Genomic DNA, 19,322 nt, shown 5'->3' with positions numbered 1-19,322 from the left:
TGTCTCTTGAATGACATGATCTCTCTTTAAATTCGGTCAATACAAAATGATGTACACATTGTAGGTATATAATATAGATATATACCGGTAGTGGTCTGCTGTGCATCTGGTAGGTGGAAGGCACTGCCATGGCTCTGAGAGAAGGAGTCTCCTCCACTACCTCCCCCTGCCTGCTGCCTCTGCTGAGCGGCACGACTAGACGTCACCTAGGGTGGGGGGAGACGGGAAAGAGGAGAGGAGAGAGGGGGGGGGGGGGGGGACAACAGGAAATTACAATTACACCTAACACTTATTCCACTTCTGTAGGTGTCTATATGGTAACAGACAGATTTATAGAAGCTATAACCTCTAACAGTATTTTTATGGCAACAGATTGATATCCTGTCCAGTTGAAGTCCACTATCAAGTCATTCATTTTGCACCAAGCCACAGTGAGGAAGCTGCTTCTATCCCGACTCAGTGCCGGGTTATCTAATGTATTCCTCTAGATCCTCAGAGACAGTAGCTCAGCTCCTTCACCTCATGCTACTGACAGTCACCATGCATATTTCTCTAAAGGTGAACTACACACAGTCACACGCCCCATGCTGAGGCTCGCTGGGAGTGAACACACGATTTAACAATGTGCAGATACAAACACACACACACACGCACATGCACACTCCATCCTCAGAAAGCTCCTGGCTCCAGGCTGTATTTTCCCTCTATAATAAGCCAAAGCGTGTCTGCTGATTACAATGTCTCTTTGGTTGCAGTGTCTCTCATTAACACAAGGCCATGATAACTGATTCATCAGACACTGAAGTAATGGATGAAGCCGTTTTAAAACCTGCAGTCATTACTTCAGCAGAATACCCGTGAACCAAAATTGGTTCTGTGAAAGTTCCCAGAACATTCCTTAGGTCGCAGCAAATGTTCTCATAACACAAAAACTATCCAGTCATAATGATGATTATTGAATGTTTGTATAAAACATTTGCCTTATGTTGCAAGAACGTTCCTAGAACACATTTAACATGTTCTTTAAAGATTCCCAAATGGTTTCATTAGGTTTTGGGATTAGTCTGGTGGGAACATTTTGTGGACATAAAAAATAAAATGTTCCCAAAACACAGTTGTTCGGATAATTCTACAATGTTTCTTTTAGACTGCAAAAAAACATTCAACTGATGTCACAAGAACATTCCCAAAACACATTTGGTCTGTTCTTTAAAGGTTCCCAGAATGTTTCTCTAGGCTGTGGGAACATTGTGTGGATATTACAAGAGATAGGTTCCCAAAACACTAAAACTGTCCAGTTGTGCTGACAATCAAACACAGTACAGTGCTGCTATAACAGCCTCCCCTCTTCTGAGAAGGCTTTCCGCTAGATGTTGGAACATTGCTGCTATAACAGCCTCCACTCTTCTGAGAAGGCTTTCCGCTAGATGTTGGAACATTGCTGCTATAACAGTCTCCACTCTTCTGACAAGGCTTTCTGCTAGATGTTGGAACATTGCTACAGGGACTTAGTGAGGTTGGGCACGGATGTTGGCCGATTAGGTCTGGCTCGCAGTCAGCGTTCCAATTCATCCCAAAGGTGTTCGATGGGGTTGAGGTCAGGGCTCTGCCAGTTCTTCCACACCGACCTCGACAAACCATTTTTGCATGGATTTGCCTTTCCCTTGCACAGGGGCATTGTCATTCTGAAACAGGAAAGGACCTTCCCCAAACTGTTGCCACAAAAAACTGTTGCACAGAATTGTCTAGAATGTCATTGAATGCTGTAGCGTAAAGATTTCCCTTCACTGGGACTAAGGGTTCTAGCCCGAACCATGAAAAACAGCCCCAGACCATTATTCCTCCTCCACCAAACTTTGCAGTTGGCACTGTGCATTGGGGTAGGTAGCGTAATCCTGGCATCCGCCAAACCCAGATGTGTCCGTCCAACTGCCAGATGGTGAAGCGTGAATCATTTCTCCAGAGAACGCGTTTCCACTGCCCCAGAGTCCAATGGCGGCGAACTTTACACCACTCCAGCCGACGCTTGGCATTGCGCATAGTGATCTTAGGCTTGTGTGCGGCTGCTCGGCCATTGAAACCCATTTAATGAAGCTCCCAACAAACAGTTATTGTGCTGACATTGTTTCCAGAGTCTGTTTGGAACTTGGTAGTGAATGTTGCAACCGAGGACAGACGTTCTGTGAGCTTGCAATATACATTTTACCTTGTCTTTGAGGTCCACAGAACATTTCAGGAACTTTAAGAAAAAGTTATATTTAACTTTTACTTAATATTAAGTAAATAACATTCTAAATTTGTAGCTCCATAAAGCAGATTGGAAAACATCCTATTTCTGTTTCTCTTCAGAGTTAATAGCAATTCACATTTGAAAGTAATGTAGAGACACACAGGTCATTTGAATAGCATTTAATCGTACAAACACGATCATATTGTTCATCCTTCAGAAATTGACACGTGGTTTGAACTTGCAATGTCTGGTACCCAAGCCAGGTTTTTAGCCTATGTACCACCAGGGAAGAAATCTTACATTTTCCAGATTTTGTTACGTTAGAGCCTTATTCAAAAATGGGTTTTAAAAAATCCTCATCAACCTACACAAAATACCCAATAATGACGAAGCGAAAACAAGTTTAGACAATTCTGAAAATTTAAAATAAAATAAAAAATGACCTAATTTACGTAAGTATTCAGACCCTTTGCTATGAGACTGATTTGGAAAAGCACACACCGGTCTATATATGTCCCACAGTTGACAGTGCATGTCAGAGCAAAAACCAAGCCATGAGGTCGAAGGAATTGTTTGTGGAGCTCCGAGACAGGATTGTGTCGAGGCACATATCTGGGGAAGGTCCCCAAAAACACAGTGGCCTCCATCATTCTTAAATGGAAGAAGTTTGGAACCACCAAGACTCTTCCTGGAGCTGGCCACTCGGGCCAAACTGAGCAATCGTGTGAGAAGGGCCTTGGTCAGGGAGGTGACAAAGAACCTAATGTTCACTCTGACAGAGCTCCAGAGTTCCTCTGTGGAGATAGGAGAAGCTTCCAGAAGGACAACCATCTCTGCAGCACTTCACCAATCAGGACTTTATGGTAGAGTTGCCAGACGGAAGCCACTCCTCAGTAAAAGGCACATGACAGCCCGCTTCGAGTTGAACAAAGGAAATTTGGGGTCACGTCATTCCAAGAGCTCTTGTTCGACCTCAGATCAAGCTAGACACCCCATTCCACCTCTCACTGCCTATTGACATCTAGTGGAAGGCGTATGAAGTGCATGTATATCCATAGATTTCAAGCAAATGAATAGGAAGGCCCTGGAACAGAGCCTCGATTTCAGATTTTTCACTTCCTGACAGGAAGTTTGCTGCTTCGAGTTTGACAAAAGGCACCTAAAAACTCTCAAACCATGAGAAACTGGATTCTCCTGTCTGATGAAACCAAGATCAAACTGTTTGGCCTGAATGCCAAGCGTCACTTCTAGAGGAAACCAGGCACTATTCCTACTGTGAAGCATGGTGGTGGCAGCATCATGCTGTGGGGATGTTTTTCAGCTGCAGGGACTGAGAGACTAGTCAGGATCGAGGGAAAGATGAACAGAGCAAAGTACAGAGAGACCCTTGATGAAAACCTGCTCCAGAGTGCTCAAGACCTCAAGACTGAGGCAAAGGTTCACCTTCCAACAGGACAATGACCCTAAGCACACAGCCAAGACAACGCAGGAGTGGCTTCGGGACAAGTCTCTGAATGTCCTTGAGTGGCCCAACCAGAGCCCGGACTTGAACCCGATTGAACATCTCTGGAGAGACCTGAAAACAGCGGTGCAGCAACGCTCCCCATCCAACCTGACAGAGCTTGAGAGGATCTGCAGAGAAGAATGGGAGAAACTCCCCAAATACAGGTGCCAAGCTTGTAGCGTCATACCCAAGAATACTCGAGGATGTGTTCGCTGCCAAAGGTGCTTCAACAAAGTACTGAGTAAAGGGTCTGAATACCTATGTAAACGTCATATTTCAGTTGTTTTTTTTTTACTAAATTTGCAAAACATTTCTAAAAACCAGTTTTTTCTTTGTCATTATGGTGTATTGTGTGTAGATTGATGAGGGGGGAAAAACTATTTAATCAATTTTCGAATAAGGCTGTAACGCAAAAAGAATCAGGAAAAAGTCAAGGGGTCTGAAAACTTTCCGAATGTACTGAATGTCTTCTGTTTTCAGTATATAGTCATGGCGGTATGGTCAATCAGGCATTTCATGCTTCCTTTTTAACCTTCTTAGACAAAACAAATATGCTATGAATGTCATAAAAACTTACTTATTTGGAAATTGAGGAACATTACGCCACATTGTGGGAATGTTCTATGCAACCTTCTGGAATATCGCAAGAATATTCTTACAACATTAAGGGAATGTTCTGTGCAACCTAACGCAATCATTGTATAAATGTCATCCCAACTGAGCGTACTATCTCTTGTAATGTACCCACACTGTTCCCACAAACTAATGAAATGTTCTGGGAACTTTTAAAGAACTCAGAAATGCTGCTCTATCAACATTCTTGCAACATCAAAGGAATGTTTTTGTTGCACCCTAATACCAACATTATCTCAATGTCAGCACAATTTCACAGTTTTAGTGTTTTGGGAGCCTATCTCTTGTCATATCCCCACAATGTTCCCAGAAACATTAGGAAACATTCCCACATTATGGGAACCTATAAAGAACAGACAAAATGTGTTCTGGGAACGTTCTTGTAAAATAAAGTGAATATTTGGATAGTTTTTGTGTTATGAGAACATTTGCCGCAACCTAACAAATGTTCTGGGAACATTCACACAATAAATGTTGGTTTGCTGGGAAAACATTCCTGGTACATTGTGTTAATATATTACTTGGAAACCTAATGAGAATGTTGGGGGATGTTATTATTACAGATGTCCAGCACAACATTTTAGTGAATGTTAGTATAGGTATTTCATCTAAAAAATATATTTTTAACAACAATTTTGTTGTCATTCTTTGAATGCTTTTGGGATGTTATCATCGTAATATTAGATTAAAACTCCAACTACAACATAATGGTAATCGTATCTAATGTTCTGGGAATGTTCCTAGTTTGCTGGGTAGGGTCTCAAACCAAACACACTATGTTGGTGCTGTTGTGTCTGGGTTTCATTATAGAGGGAGAAGGGTTGCAACATTCTGGTAATATTCCCACAATTCTCAGGTTTTCCAGGAATCCTAGTTGGAGGATTCTGGTTTTCCTGTTTGTTCCCTACTGATTTCGGTAATCTTCTAAGTGGGATTTCTAGAAAACCTGGGAATTTTGTGACCTTTTGGAGGAAGATACTATGACGTAGTGTGTGTGTGCAGATTAAACCTGATCCCTCTGTTCCAGGTGAAACATCTCCATGCTTTATTAAATATTCAACTGGAGGCCCATAGTGGTATTAATACACTGCAGGAGAACAGCTATCTGATGCAGTGGCTTATATAAACACTCACAGTCACACACTCCAGCACAGCCCAGCCACAAGCACACACACACACACACACACACACACACACACACACACACACACACACACACACACACACACACACACACACACACACACACACACACACACACACACGCTATGAGAGACAAATAAATAGATATTCCAATCTTAACTATAGAATTTCACAGTGTCTGTTATCCTGTCTAGGATGAGAGTGCCGCTAGCGGCACTCCCCCCCCACCCCCACTGAAAAACCAGTGCCGCGAAATTCAAAAACAATATTTTTTTTAAATATTTAACTTTCACACATTAAAGTCCAATACAGCTAATGAAAGACACAGATCTTGTGAATCCAGTCAACATGTCCGATTTTTAAAATGTTTTACAGGGAAGACACAATATGTAAAGATGTACATCTATTACCTAAAAACACAGTAGCATAATCCACCATCTTTTATTTGTCCACCAACACCAGTAGCTATCACCAATTCGGCTAAACTAAGATATTTATAGCCCCTAACCAAGAAAAAAACTCATCAGATGACAGTCTGATAACATATTTATGGTATGGGATAGGTTTTGTTAGAAAAAAGTGCATATTTCAGGTAGATGGCATAGGTTACAATTGCACCCACCGTCACAAATGGAATAGAAAAACTACTTAGAGCAACGTGTTTACCTACTTACTAATCATCAAACATTTCGTAAAAATACACAGCATACACGAATCGAAAGACACAGATCCTGTGAATACAGACAATATTTCAGATTTTCTAAGTGTCTTACAGCGAAAACACAATAAATCGTTATATTAGCATAGCACATAGCACATAGCAGCCCAGCATTGATTCTAGCCAAAGTGAGCGATAAAAGTAAACATCGCCAAAATATATTAATATTTTCACTAACCTTCTCAGAATTCTTCAGATGACACTCCTGTAACATCATATTACACAATCCATATAGAGTTTGATCGAAAATGTTTATATTTAGCCACCAAAATCATGGTTAGACAATGTGAAATGTAGCTCAGCTGGTCAGAAAATGTCTGTGCGCCACTTAGACAGTGATCTACTCTTATACATAAATACTCATAAACGTGACTAAAAAATATAGGGTGGACAGGGATTGATAGACAATTTAATTCTTAATACAATCGCGGAATTACATTTTTTAAATTATCCTTACTTTTCAATACAGCTTGCGCCAAGCGAAGCTACGTCAAAAAACATGGCGTCCTAAGCCACTAACATTTTTTGACAGAAACACGATTTATCATAATAAAAATGTCCTACTTTGAGCTGTTCTTCCATCAGTATCTTGGGCAAAGGATCCTTTCTTGGGTCCAATCGTCTTTTGGTGGAAAGCTGTCCTCTTGCCATGTGGAAATGCCAACTGCGTTCGGGATGAACTGGAAGCGTGCCCAGCAATTCACAGCGTTTCAGAAATAAATGTCCCAAAATCGCACTAAACGGATATAAATTGCTATAAAACGCTTTAAATTAACTACCTTATGATGTTTTTAACTCCCATAACGAGTAGAAACATGACCAGAGTAATATTACTCCCTCCACTAATGCTTGGAACAGGTGCGGGTCGGTGTCCTCTAGGCGCATGACGCAGCTCCAAAAGAGTGACTAGCCTCAGGGTTTTTTAATTTATAGTGCCTGTGAACGCGCAATCGACCCCATTCAAATCGTCATCACATAAAGATATCCAGGGGAAGACGTAAGCAGTGTCCGTATAGTCATAGCAATAACAGTGCCCTTTTAACTGACTCCAGAACAGTGGCCAAAATTTCTGAAATCTGACTCCATGTCAGGGAAATTGCTGTAGAATGGGCTCTGTTCCACTTAGAGACAAAATTTCAACTCCTATAGAAACTATAGACTGTTTTCTATCCAATAATAATAATAATATGCATATTGTACGATCAAGAACTTTGTGGGAAGCCGTTTCAAAAATTACACGATTAGCATAAATAGTCACAACAGCGCCCCCATCCTAAACAGGTTATAAGTGCTAGATCTCTAATGTATTCCTTCTGGATAAGAGAGTCTGCTAAATGACTCTCTACTGTAAGTGACTCTGGATAAGAGAGTCTGCTAAATGACTCTCTACTGTAAGTGACTCTGGATAAGAGAGTCTGCTAAATGACTCTCTACTGTAAGTGACTCTGGATAAGAGAGTCTGCTAAATGACTCTCTACTGTAAGTGACTCTGGATAAGAGAGTCTGCTAAATGACTCTCTACTGTAAGTGACTCTGGATAAGAGCATCTGCTAAATGGTGTATAAGAGGCTGTACTATATGAGGCAGTAGCCTAATATAATCAGTCTATCCTGGTCACACACACACACACACACACACACAATACAGTACACTATACAGCCAGAGGTACTCAGAACATCTCCCCAATCAACCTGACAGACAGGGCAAACCATCACTGGACCCCAACGAGACACAGAGACACAGAGAGAGAGACACAGAGAGAGACACAGAGAGAGACAGAGACAGAGAGAGAGAGAGAGAGAGAGACAGAGAGAGAGAGAGAGAGAGAGAGAGACACACACAGAGACACAGAGAGAGACACAGAGAGAGACACACACAGAGACACAGAGAGAGACACAGAGAGAGAGACACAGAGAGAGACACAGAGAGAGACACAGAGAGAGACACAGAGAGAGAGAGAGACACAGAGAGAGACACAGAGAGAGAGAGAGACACAGAGAGAGAGACACAGAGAGAGACACAGAGAGAGACACAGAGAGAGACAGAGACACAGAGAGAGAGACACAGAGAGAGACACAGAGAGAGACACAGAGAGAGACAGAGACACAGAGAGAGAGACACAGAGAGAGACACAGAGAGAGACACAGAGAGAGACACAGAGAGAGAGAGAGACACAGAGAGAGAGAGAGAGAGAGAGAACTAATTCATTCAATCGAATTGATCAAAACAGGAGAATTCTTTATCTGGTTAAAAATCAACAAGGAAGCTATCTTGACAGATAAAAATGTCTTCCTCTGTGCCACATACATTCCCCCCTCAGAGTCACCCTACTTCAACGAAGAGAGCTTCTCCATTCTAGAGAGAGAGATTAGTCACTTTCAGGCCCAAGGCAACGTACTGTTCTGTGGAGACCTGAATGCTAGAATAGCAGAAGAACAAGACACTATTAACAGTCATGGGGATAAACACCTACCAGGAAGCAATAACCTTTCCCTCCCCACATACCCCCACAGAAACAACTATGACAAAGTGAAAAACAAAAATGGATTACAGCTCCTGAGGCTCTGTCGAACACTGGGTATGTACATAGTCAATGGCAGGCTGAGAGGAGACTCTTTTGGTAGGTACACCTACAGCTCATCCCTTGGCAGCAGCACTGTAGACTACTTCCTCACCGACCTAAACCCAGAGTCTCTCAGAGCCTTCACAGTCAGCCCACTAACACCTCTCTCAGACCACAGTGAAATCACAGTGTATCTGAGAAGAGCAGAACCCAACCATGAAGCATCATGGCCCAATAAATTACATGGTACTAAACAAGCCTATAGATGGAGTGCAAACAGTACAGACATCTACCAAAAAGCAATTAGTAGCCAAAAAATACAATCTCTCCTGGACAACTTTTTAGCCTTAACATTCTCCTTCAGCAATGAAGGTGTAAATTTGGCCGTTAGGAACATAAACTTTATATTTGACAAATTAGCCTCCTTGGCTAATCTAAAGAAGCATAAGAGCAAACCAAAAATAACAGATAATGAAAAATGGTTTGATAATGATTGCAAAAATCTAAGAAAGTCATTGAGAAATATATCTAATCAAAAACACAGAGAACCAGACAACAAAAATATACGCCTTCAATATGGGGAAACACTGAAGCAATACAAACGCACCCTAAGAACAAAAAAGGAACAGCACATTAGAAATCAGCTGGATGGAATTGAGGAATCCATAGAATCAAACCACTTCTGGGAGAATTGGAATAAATTAAACAAACCTCATCATGAGGAGTTGGCTATCCAAAATGGGGATATGTGGAGAAATCACTTTGCAAACCTCTACAGCAATATAACAAAGAGCCCAGAACAAAAAGATATACAAGATAAATTACAAATCCTTGAATTAGCAGTCAAAGACTATCAGAATCCTGTGGATACCCAAATTACAGAAGAAGAATTATTGGAAAAAATATGCAATCTCCAACCCAAAAAGGCCTGTGGTGCTGATGGGATTTTAAATGAAATGATCAAATATACAGACCACAAATTCAAATTGGCTATACTCAAACTCTTCAACATTATCCTCACTGCAGGTATTTTCCCCGATATTTGGAACCAGGGATTGATCACACCAATCTATAAAAATGGAGACAAATTTGACCCAAATAATTACAGAGGAATATGCGTTAACAGCAACTTGGGGAAAATTCTCTGCAGTATTATAAATAGCAGACTACATCATTTCCTTGACGAACACAACGTCCTGAGCAGAAGCCAGATTGGATTTCTAAAAAATGATCGTACAACAGACCACATTTACACCCTCCACACTCTAATTGATAAACAAGTTAACCAAAACAAAGGCAAAATCTACTCGTGTTTTGTAGATTTCAAGAAAGCATTTGATTCAATTTGGCACGAAGGTCTTTTTTATAAACTAATAGAAAGTGGTATTGGAGGGAAAACATATGATTTTATTAAATCAATGTACACTAAAAACAAATGTGCGGTTAAAATTGGCAACAAGCAAACAGACTTCTTCTCTCAGGGGCGGGGAGTGAAACAGGGCTGCCCAATAAGTCCAACATTATTTAACATCTACATTAATGAATTGGCAAAAACATTAGAAGAATCGGCAGCACCTGGTATCACCCTACACAACACTGAAATCAAGTGTCTGCTGTACGCAGATGACCTGGTGCTGCTGTCTCCCACTAAAGAGGGGTTACAGCAACACCTAGATCATCTTCACAGGTTCTGTCAGACTTGGGCTCTGACCGTTAACCTAAAAAAAACAAATATAATGATATTCCAAAAAAGGTCCGGAAATAAGGATGACAAATATAAATTCTATTTGGACACAGTTCTATTAGAACACACCAAAAACTACACAGATCTAGGACTAAATATCAGCAACACAGGTAGCTTTCACATGGCTGTGAATGAGCTGAGAGACAAAGCAAGAAGAGCATTCTATGCCATTAAAAGGAACATCAAAATTGAAATTCCAATTAGAATCTGGCTCAAAATTTTTCACTCAGTTATAGAACCAATTGCTCTATATGGCAGTGAAGTATGGGGTCCGCTGTCTAATAATGAATTTACTAAATGGGACAAACATCCAATTGAAGTATTGCATGCAGAGTTTTGCAAGACTGTATTGCAAGTACAAAGAAAAACTCCAAATAACGCATGTAGGGCAGAATTGGGCCAATATCCCCTCCTCATTCGAATAGAAAAAAGAGCCATCAAATTTTACATCCATCTAAAAACAAGTGACCCTAAAACATTCCATCACACAGCTCTACAATGTCAAGAGATGAAACCAGAGAAGAGTCCCCTCAGCCAGCTGGTTCTGAGGCTCAGTTCACCAACCCAAACCAACCCCATAGAGCCTCGGGACAGCCCTCAGAAAATCTGGCCCAACCAAATCATCACAAAACAAAAAGAAAAATATATAACCTATTGGAAAGACACCACAAAAAATCAAAGTAAACTTCAATGCTATTTGGCTCTAAACAGACAGTACATGGTGGCAGACTATCTGACCACTGTGACTGATAGAAAACTGAGGAAAACATTGACTAGGTACAGACTCAGTGAGCACAGTCTGGCTATAGAGACCGGTCGTCACAGACAAACCTGGCTGCCCAGGGAGGACAGGCTGTGCTCACTCTGCTCCAGGGGAGAGGTAGAGACAGAAGTGCATTTCCTACTACACTGTGACAAATACTCAGACCTAAGAGCATATTTCTTTCCCAAAATTATAATTCAATACAAAGAATTTGAAACTATAAAAGATGAAGAAAAATTCAAATATTTATTGGGTGAAAAGCCAAAATGTGCAGTTTTGGCAGCCAAATATGTGTCCTCCTGCCACAGCCTGAGGGACAGCCAGTGAAAAATGCAAAGTAATGTTGATAATATTTCCCATTTAGCTTAGTTTTGTTTTGTCTTTCGTACCAGGTCATGTGTCTTCTCAGTCATGTTGACACTGGTCTACTACTGTTGCTTTAATGTATTGTTGTTCTGATTAATATTGTTGTTGTAGCTGTTATTAATGGTAATCCCATGTCCACTACTACTATTATTATTGCTGTTAATCCCACCATTTATTTATATATAAATATATATATATTTTGTGTATATATATACATATATATTTTATTTAAATTTTTCGATATGTATACTTTGACAATGTAAGTAATAATAACTTGCCATGTCAATAAAGTCAATTGAATTGAATTGAATTGAATTGAGAGAGAGAGAGAGAGAGAGAGACACAGAGAGAGAGACACAGAGAGAGAGACACAGAGAGAGACACAGAGAGAGAGAGAGAGAGAGAGAGAGAGAGAGAGAGAGAGAGAGAGAGAGAGAGAGAGAGAGAGAGAGAGAGAGAGAGAGAGAGAGAGAGAGAATCTATCCAAAATGGAGATGTATGGGTAAACCACTTCTCCAATCTTTTTGGCTCTATAACAAAGAATAAAGAGTAAAAACATATACATGATCAAATACAAATCCTAGAATCAACCATTAAAGACTACCAGAACCCACTGGATTCTCCAATTACCTTGAATGAGTTACAGGACAAAATAAAAACCCTCCAACCCAAAAAGGCCTGTGGTGTTGATGGTATCCTTAATGAAATGATCAAATATACAGACAACAAATTCCAATTGGCTATATTAAAACTCTTTAACATCGTCCTTAGCTCTGGCATCTTCCCCAATATTTGGAACCAAGGACTGATCACCCCAATCCACAAAAGTGGAGACAAATTTGACCCCAATAACTACCGTGGAATATGCGTCAACAGTAACCTTGGGAAAATACTCTGCATTATCATTAACAGCAGACTCGTACATTTCCTCAATGAAAACAATGTACTGAGCAAATGTCAAATTGGCTTTTTACCAAATTACCGTACAACAGACCATGTATTCACCCTACACACCCTAATTGACAACCAAACAAACCAAAACAAAGGCAAAGTCTTCTCATGCTTTGTTGATTTCAAAAAAGCCTTCGACTCAATTTGGCATGAGGGTCTGCTATACAAATTGATGGAAAGTGGTGTTGGGGGTAAAACATACGACATCATAAAATCCATGTACACAAACAACAAGTGTGCGGTTAAAATTGGCAAAAAACACACACATTTCTTCACACAGGGTCGTGGGGTGAGACAGGGATGCAGCTTAAGCCCCACCCTCTTCAACATATATATCAACGAATTGGCGCGGGCACTAGAACAGTCTGCAGCACCCGGTCTCACCCTACTAGAATCCGAAGTCAAATGTCTACTGTTTGCTGATGATCTGGTGCTTCTGTCACCAACCAAGGAGGGCCTACAGCAGCACCTAGATCTTCTGCACAGATTCTGTCAGACCTGGGCCCTGACAGTAAATCTCAGTAAGACCAAAATAATGGTGTTCCAAAAAAGGTCCAGTCGCCAGGACCACAAATTCCATCTAGACACCGTTGCCCTAGAGCACACAAAAAACTATACATACCTCGGCCTAAACATCAGCACCACAGGTAGCTTCCACAGAGCTGTGAACGATCTGAGAGACAAGGCAAGAAGGGCATTCTATGCCATCAAAAGGAACATAAATTTCAACATACCAATTAGGATCTGGCTAAAAATACTTGAATCAGTCATAGAGCCCATTGCCCTTTATGGTTGTGAGGTCTGGGGTCCGCTCACCAACCAAGATTTCACAAAATGGGACAAACACCAAATTGAGACTCTGCATGCAGAATTCTGCAAAAATATCCTCCGTGTACAACGTAGAACACCAAATAATGCATGCAGAGCAGAATTAGGCCGATACCCACTAATTATCAAAATCCAGAAAAGAGCCGTTAAATTCTACAACCACCTAAAAGGAAGCGATTCCCAAACCTTCCATAACAAAGCCATCACCTACAGAGAGATGAACCTGGAGAAGAGTCCCCTAAGCAAGCTGGTCCTAGGGCTCTGTTCACAAACACAAACACACCCCACAGAGCCCCAGGACAACAGCACAATTAGACCCAACCAAATCATGAGAAAACAAAAAGATAATTACTTGACACATTGGAAAGAATTAACAAAAAAACAGAGCAAACTAGAATGCTATTTGGCCCTAAACAGAGAGTATACAGTGGCAGAATACCTGACCACTGTGACTGACCCAAACTTAAGGAAAGCTTTGACTATGTACAGACTCAGTGAGCATAGCCTTGCTATTGAGAAAGGCCGCCGTAGGCAGACATGGCTCTCAAGAGAAGACAGGCTATGTGCTCACTGCCCACAAAATGAGGTGGAAACTGAGCTGCACTTCCTAACCTCCTGCCCAATGTATGACCATATTAGAGAGACATATTTTGAAACTTCTGTATGTGTAATGTTTACTGTTAATTTTTATTGTTTATTTCACTTTTGTATATTATCTACCTCACTTGCTTTGGCAATGTTAACACATGTTTCCCATGCCAATAAAGCCCCTTGAATTGAATTGAATTGAATTGAGAGACAGAGAGAGAGAGAGAGAGAGAGAGAGAGAGAGAGAGAGAGAGAGAGAGAGAGAGAGAGAGAGAGAGAGAGAGAGAGAGAGAGAGAGAGAGAGAGAGAGAGAGAGAGAGAGAGAGAGAGAGAGAGACAGAGAGAGATAAAGAGACATATTTCCCTCAGATTACACAGATCCACAAAGAATTTGAAAACAAATCCAATTTTGATAAACTCCCATATCTACTGGGAGAAATTCCACAGTGTGCTATCACAGCAGCAAGATTTGTGACCTGTTGCCACAAGAAAAGGGCAACCAGTGAAGAACAAACACCATTGTAAATACAACCCATATTTATGCTTATTTATTTTAACTTGTGTGCTTTAACCATTTGTACATTGTTACAACACTGTATATATATAATATAACATTTGTAATGTCTTTATTGTTTTGAAACTTCTGTATGTGTAATGTTTACTGTTAATTTGTATTGTTTATTTCACTTTTGTATAATATCTACCTCACTTGCTTTGGCAATGTTAACACATGTTTCCCATGCCAATAAAGCCCCTTGAATTGAATTGAATTGAATTGAATTGAATTGAGAGAGAGAGAGAGAGAGAGAGAGAGAGAGAGAGAGAGAGAGAGAGAGAGAGAGAGAGAGAGAGAGAGAGAGAGAGAGAGAGAGAGAGAGAGAGAGAGAGAGAGAGAGAGAGAGAGAGAGAGAGAGAGAGAGAGAGAGAGAGAGAGAGAGAGAGAGAGAGAGAGAGAGGGGTCAGAATATGGAGAAGGTGATGGGGAGGATGAAAACAGAACACAGGACCATTCATGTTGTTATAACTGTGTGTGTGTGAGTGTGTGTGTGTGTGTGTGTGTGTGTGTGTGTGTGTGTGTGTGTGTGTGTGTGTGTGTGTGTGTGTGTGTGTGTGTGTGTGTGTGTGTGTGTGTGTGTGTGTGTGTGTGTGAGCTGGATTTGGTACAATGCAAACCTGACATAAATTGCCACTTCCTTTCGATAAGTTATTAGCGACATTTTCAAACGAAATTTCCAAAATGTTCCCCTATGCATTATTCATAACCATAAACAGACAGCAAAATAACACATGTGCCCCCTCAATGCATGGAGTATGTAATAAAGCTTTACAGCTGGTAGCAAATAGCAAGTATGTTTGTGTGAGAGTACGTGTGCGTCTGCGTAGGTGAGTGCCTGTATGTGTGTGTACTCCTGCATTCAGCTTATGAGGACATGAATGTAGGGGATAAATGTCTCCTGTATGCTAGAGGATAATGACTTCTCTTGATTAGTGTGAAGAGATTAAAACACATTCACATCATTTTACAAATGATTAGAGGAATAACAAACCAAACCCATATCTCCCCATGCAATTAGACAGTGTATCTCCACGGCTCCACTCTCCCTTCCATCCAGATCAATTAGACAGTGTATCTCCACGGCTCCACTCTCCCTTCCATCCAGATCAATTAGACAGTGTATCTCCACGGCTCCACTCTCCCTTCCATCCAGATCAATTAGACAGTGTATCTCCACGGCTCCACTCTCCCTTCCACACACACACACACACACACACACACACACACACACACACACACACACACACACACACACACACACACACACACACACACACACACACACACACACACACACACACACACACACACACACACTGACCCTGGTGACTAGCGGCAGGAAAGACTACACTTGATGGTGCGCACACACACACACACATGAGAGAGATGTGCATGAGAAATAGAGAGAGAGAGATGTGCATGAGAAATAGAGAGAGAGCGAGAGAGAGATGTGCATGAGAAATAGAGAGAGAGAGATGTGCATGAGAAATAGAGAGAGAGAGAGAGAGAGAGAGAGATGTGCATGAGAAATAGAGAGAGAGAGAGAGAGAGATGTGCATGAGAAATAGAGAGAGAGAGATGTGCATGAGAAATAGAGAGAGAGAGAGAGATGTGCATGAGAAATAGAGAGAGAGAGAGAGATGTGCATGAGAAATAGAGAGAGAGAGATGTGCATGAGAAATAGAGAAAGAGAGAGAGATGTGCATGAGAAATAGAGAGAGAGAGATGTGCATGAGAAATAGAGAGATAAAGATGTGCATGAGAAATAGAGAGAGAGAGATGTGCATGAGAAATAGAGAGAGAGAGAGAGAGATGTAGATGAGAAATAGAGAGAGAGAGCTGGAAGGAAGGAGGGAGAAAGTTAGAGCAGACGTTAGCTTATTTCTGAGCAAGCGGCTAGCGGCTAGCGGAAGACTTTTGACTTGGAAAACTTGACTTTATGTGAACCCTTCACAAGGTTAAGCTAGTGAGCATTGCAAAAGGTAAAAGCAGTCAATACTGTGCAGTACAGCCCCCCAGTCATGAGCAGAGTAGAGCATAGAAGTGAGGGGGTAGGGAATATACAGGCTACGGTAGTTTCCCTGTGCTCTCTAAGTTTGGCACAGAGCCACAACTTATTTCCTCCGTACTGTTCGGCGTCTACTGTATATTCAAAACCTTCCGGTAGCCAGATGAGGGAAACTTTGTCTTAGAACTAAGACTTAACAGCATTATAAGAACAAACTCATCACAATCACCACCTTCGTCATCATCATCATCATAACCATCTTCCTCATCGTCTTGGTGACCTACCTGGTTGTAGCTGTGCACGGCCCCACCGACTTGTCCGCTGCGCTGTGGCGTTGCCGCGGCAGCGCTGTCGCTAAGGGCGAGGGTCTGGTTGCTATGGTAGCTGGCGGAGTACTGGAGTGAAGCCTCCGGGGTGGAGTTAAGCTGCAAAGAACTCTGGGAAAGAAGAGAGGGACCTGAGGAGAGAGAAAGAGAGAGAGAGAGAGAGAGAGAGAGAGAGAGAGAGAGAGGAGAGGGGAGCCAGAGAGAGACAGAGAAAGAAAGAGAGAGGGGGAGGGAGGGAGAGGAGACAGTGAGCGAGAGAGAGAGAGAGAGATGCAGCTATTTAGAACAAGCAGTGCTGCGTTTCAGCCCTTGGTGAGTTTGAAAAAGAATACATAATTAATCAGGAGAGGGAGAGGAGCAAAAGTAGGGGGGTGGAAGGGGAAGAAGAAGAGAAGAGAAAGAAGGGATGGAGAGAAGAAGAAAGGAAGAAGGGGTGGAGAAAAGGAGAGAAGAGCAGTGTAAAGTAGAAAAAAGTGGAAGGCAGAAGGAGTATGTAAGTTGAGCTCAGATAAAGTACAGGAGAGGAGCAGAGGAGCAGAGGAGAGAGGAGAGGAGAAGGAGAGCTCAGATAGAGGAGAGGAGCTGGGGAGGAGAGAGGAGGGGAGAAGGGGAGCGGAGAGGAGAGGAGGAGGAGAGCTCAGCTTGAGGAGAGGAGAGAGGAGGGGAGGAGGAGAGCTCATATAGAGGAGAGGAGCGGGGGAAGAGAGAGGAGGGGAGAAGGGGAGCGGAGAGGAGAGGAGGAGGAGAGCTCAGCTTGAGGAGAGGATGAGGAGAGAGGAGGGGAGGAGGAGAGCTCAGCTTGAGGAGAGGAGAGGATGAGGAGAGAGGAGGGGAGGAGGAGAGTTCATATAGAGGAGAGGAGCGGGGGAGGAGAGAGGAGGGGAGAACGGGAGAGGAGAGGCGGAGAGCTCAGCTAGAGGAAAGGAGGAGGAGAGAGGAGAGGAGAGGAGAAGGAGAGCTCAGATAGAGGAGAGGAGCGGAGCGGGGGAGGAGAGAAGAGAGGAGAAGGAGAACTCAGATAGAGGAAAGGAGCAGAGGAGAAGAGGAAAATGAGAATAGAAGGAGAGCTCATATAGAGGAGAGGGTGGAGGAGGAGAAGGAGAGGAGAAGGAGAGCTCAGATAGAGGAGGAGAGCAGAGGAGAGAGGAGCAGAGAAGGAGAGAGGAGAGGAGGAGAGGAGAGGAGAAGGGGGGAGAGAAGTTGAGCTCAGGTAGAGGAGAGGAGCGGACGAGGAGAGGAGAGAGTGGGAGGAGAGCGGAGAGGAGGAGAGAAGGAGAGCTCAGATAGAGGGGAGGAGCGGAGGAAGAGAGAGGAGAGAAGAAGAAGGAGAGGAGAAGGAGAGCTCAGATAGAGGAGGAGAGCAGAGGAGGAGCAGGGGAGAAGGAGAGAGGAGAGGAGGAGAGGAGAGGAGAAGGGGGGGAGAGAAGTTGAGCTCAGGTAGAGGAGAGGAGCGGACGAGGAGAGGAGAGAGTGGGAGGAGAGCGGAGAGGAGGAGAGAGGAGAGGAGAGGAGAGGAGAAGGGGGGGAGAGAAGTTGAGCTCAAATAGAGGGGAGGAGCGGAGGAGGAGAGAGGAGAGGAGGAGAGAAGGAGAGCTCAGATAGAGGGGACGAGCGGAGGATGAGAGTGGAGAGAAGAAGGGGAAAGGAGAGGAGGAGGAGAAGGAGAAGAGAGGAAGAGAGATTAATGGAGAGAATGGGTTGGAGAGGAGATGAGGAGAGAGAGCGAAGAGGAGAGGAGAAGAAGAGAGAGAGGAGAGTATGGGGAGAGGAGTGGAGAAGGAGAGGAGTTGAGGAGAGCGAGAGATATAGAGAGAGAGCGAAAACTGGAAACTGGTCTTAATCACAGCACTCTCTCTTTTTCTCTCTATATTTCTGTCATTATGCGTTGGCGTCCCAGCCCAGAAAATCTTCATTTGTCATCTGGGCTGTGTGGAGTGATGTCACTTTCAACTGGGGCATGTTTAAACACACACACACACACACACACACACACACACACACACACACACACACACACACACACACACACACACACACACACACACACACACACACACACACACACACACACACACACACACACACACACACACACACACACACACACACACACACACACACACACACACACACACACACACACACTAGTGCAAGTTTACACTATCAGTCTCCATCAGCATCAGAACGCTAAGCATTCTGGGTAGAGGTGATTGCCTTTCTCTCACCACACAACACACTCCATTAGAGAGCAACAATCTGCCTGGACTAGAGGGAATACACACACACTCCAAAAGAGAGGAGCTCTGCCGGGTGAAGACGAGAAGAAAGCAGAAGAGAACAAAACTGCTGTGTCCTTCGTCACACACAGAGGGGTGGGGGCAGTGAGGGATCTGGGTTTGTC

The 19,322-nt window shown here is 42.8% G+C and overlaps 1 protein-coding gene across 1 annotated transcript in view; it reads right to left on the bottom strand.

Moving 5' to 3' along the window:
* Positions 1 to 19,322, bottom strand: part of LOC139531541 (catenin delta-2-like) — a 571,014-nt gene that overhangs the window by 323,602 nt on the left and 228,090 nt on the right. The window contains exons 6-7 of the mRNA XM_071328059.1: positions 16,880 to 17,052; positions 86 to 206 (exon numbers count right to left, since the gene is read on the bottom strand). Of these exons, the coding sequence (XP_071184160.1) occupies positions 86 to 206; positions 16,880 to 17,052 (294 nt within the window). The remainder of the gene's footprint in view (positions 1 to 85; positions 207 to 16,879; positions 17,053 to 19,322) is intronic.

Source organism: Salvelinus alpinus, chromosome 10 (genome assembly GCF_045679555.1).
Source record: "Salvelinus alpinus chromosome 10, SLU_Salpinus.1, whole genome shotgun sequence".
Classification (NCBI taxonomy): domain Eukaryota; kingdom Metazoa; phylum Chordata; class Actinopteri; order Salmoniformes; family Salmonidae; genus Salvelinus; species Salvelinus alpinus.
This window is presented reverse-complemented; position numbering and strand designations above follow the sequence as displayed.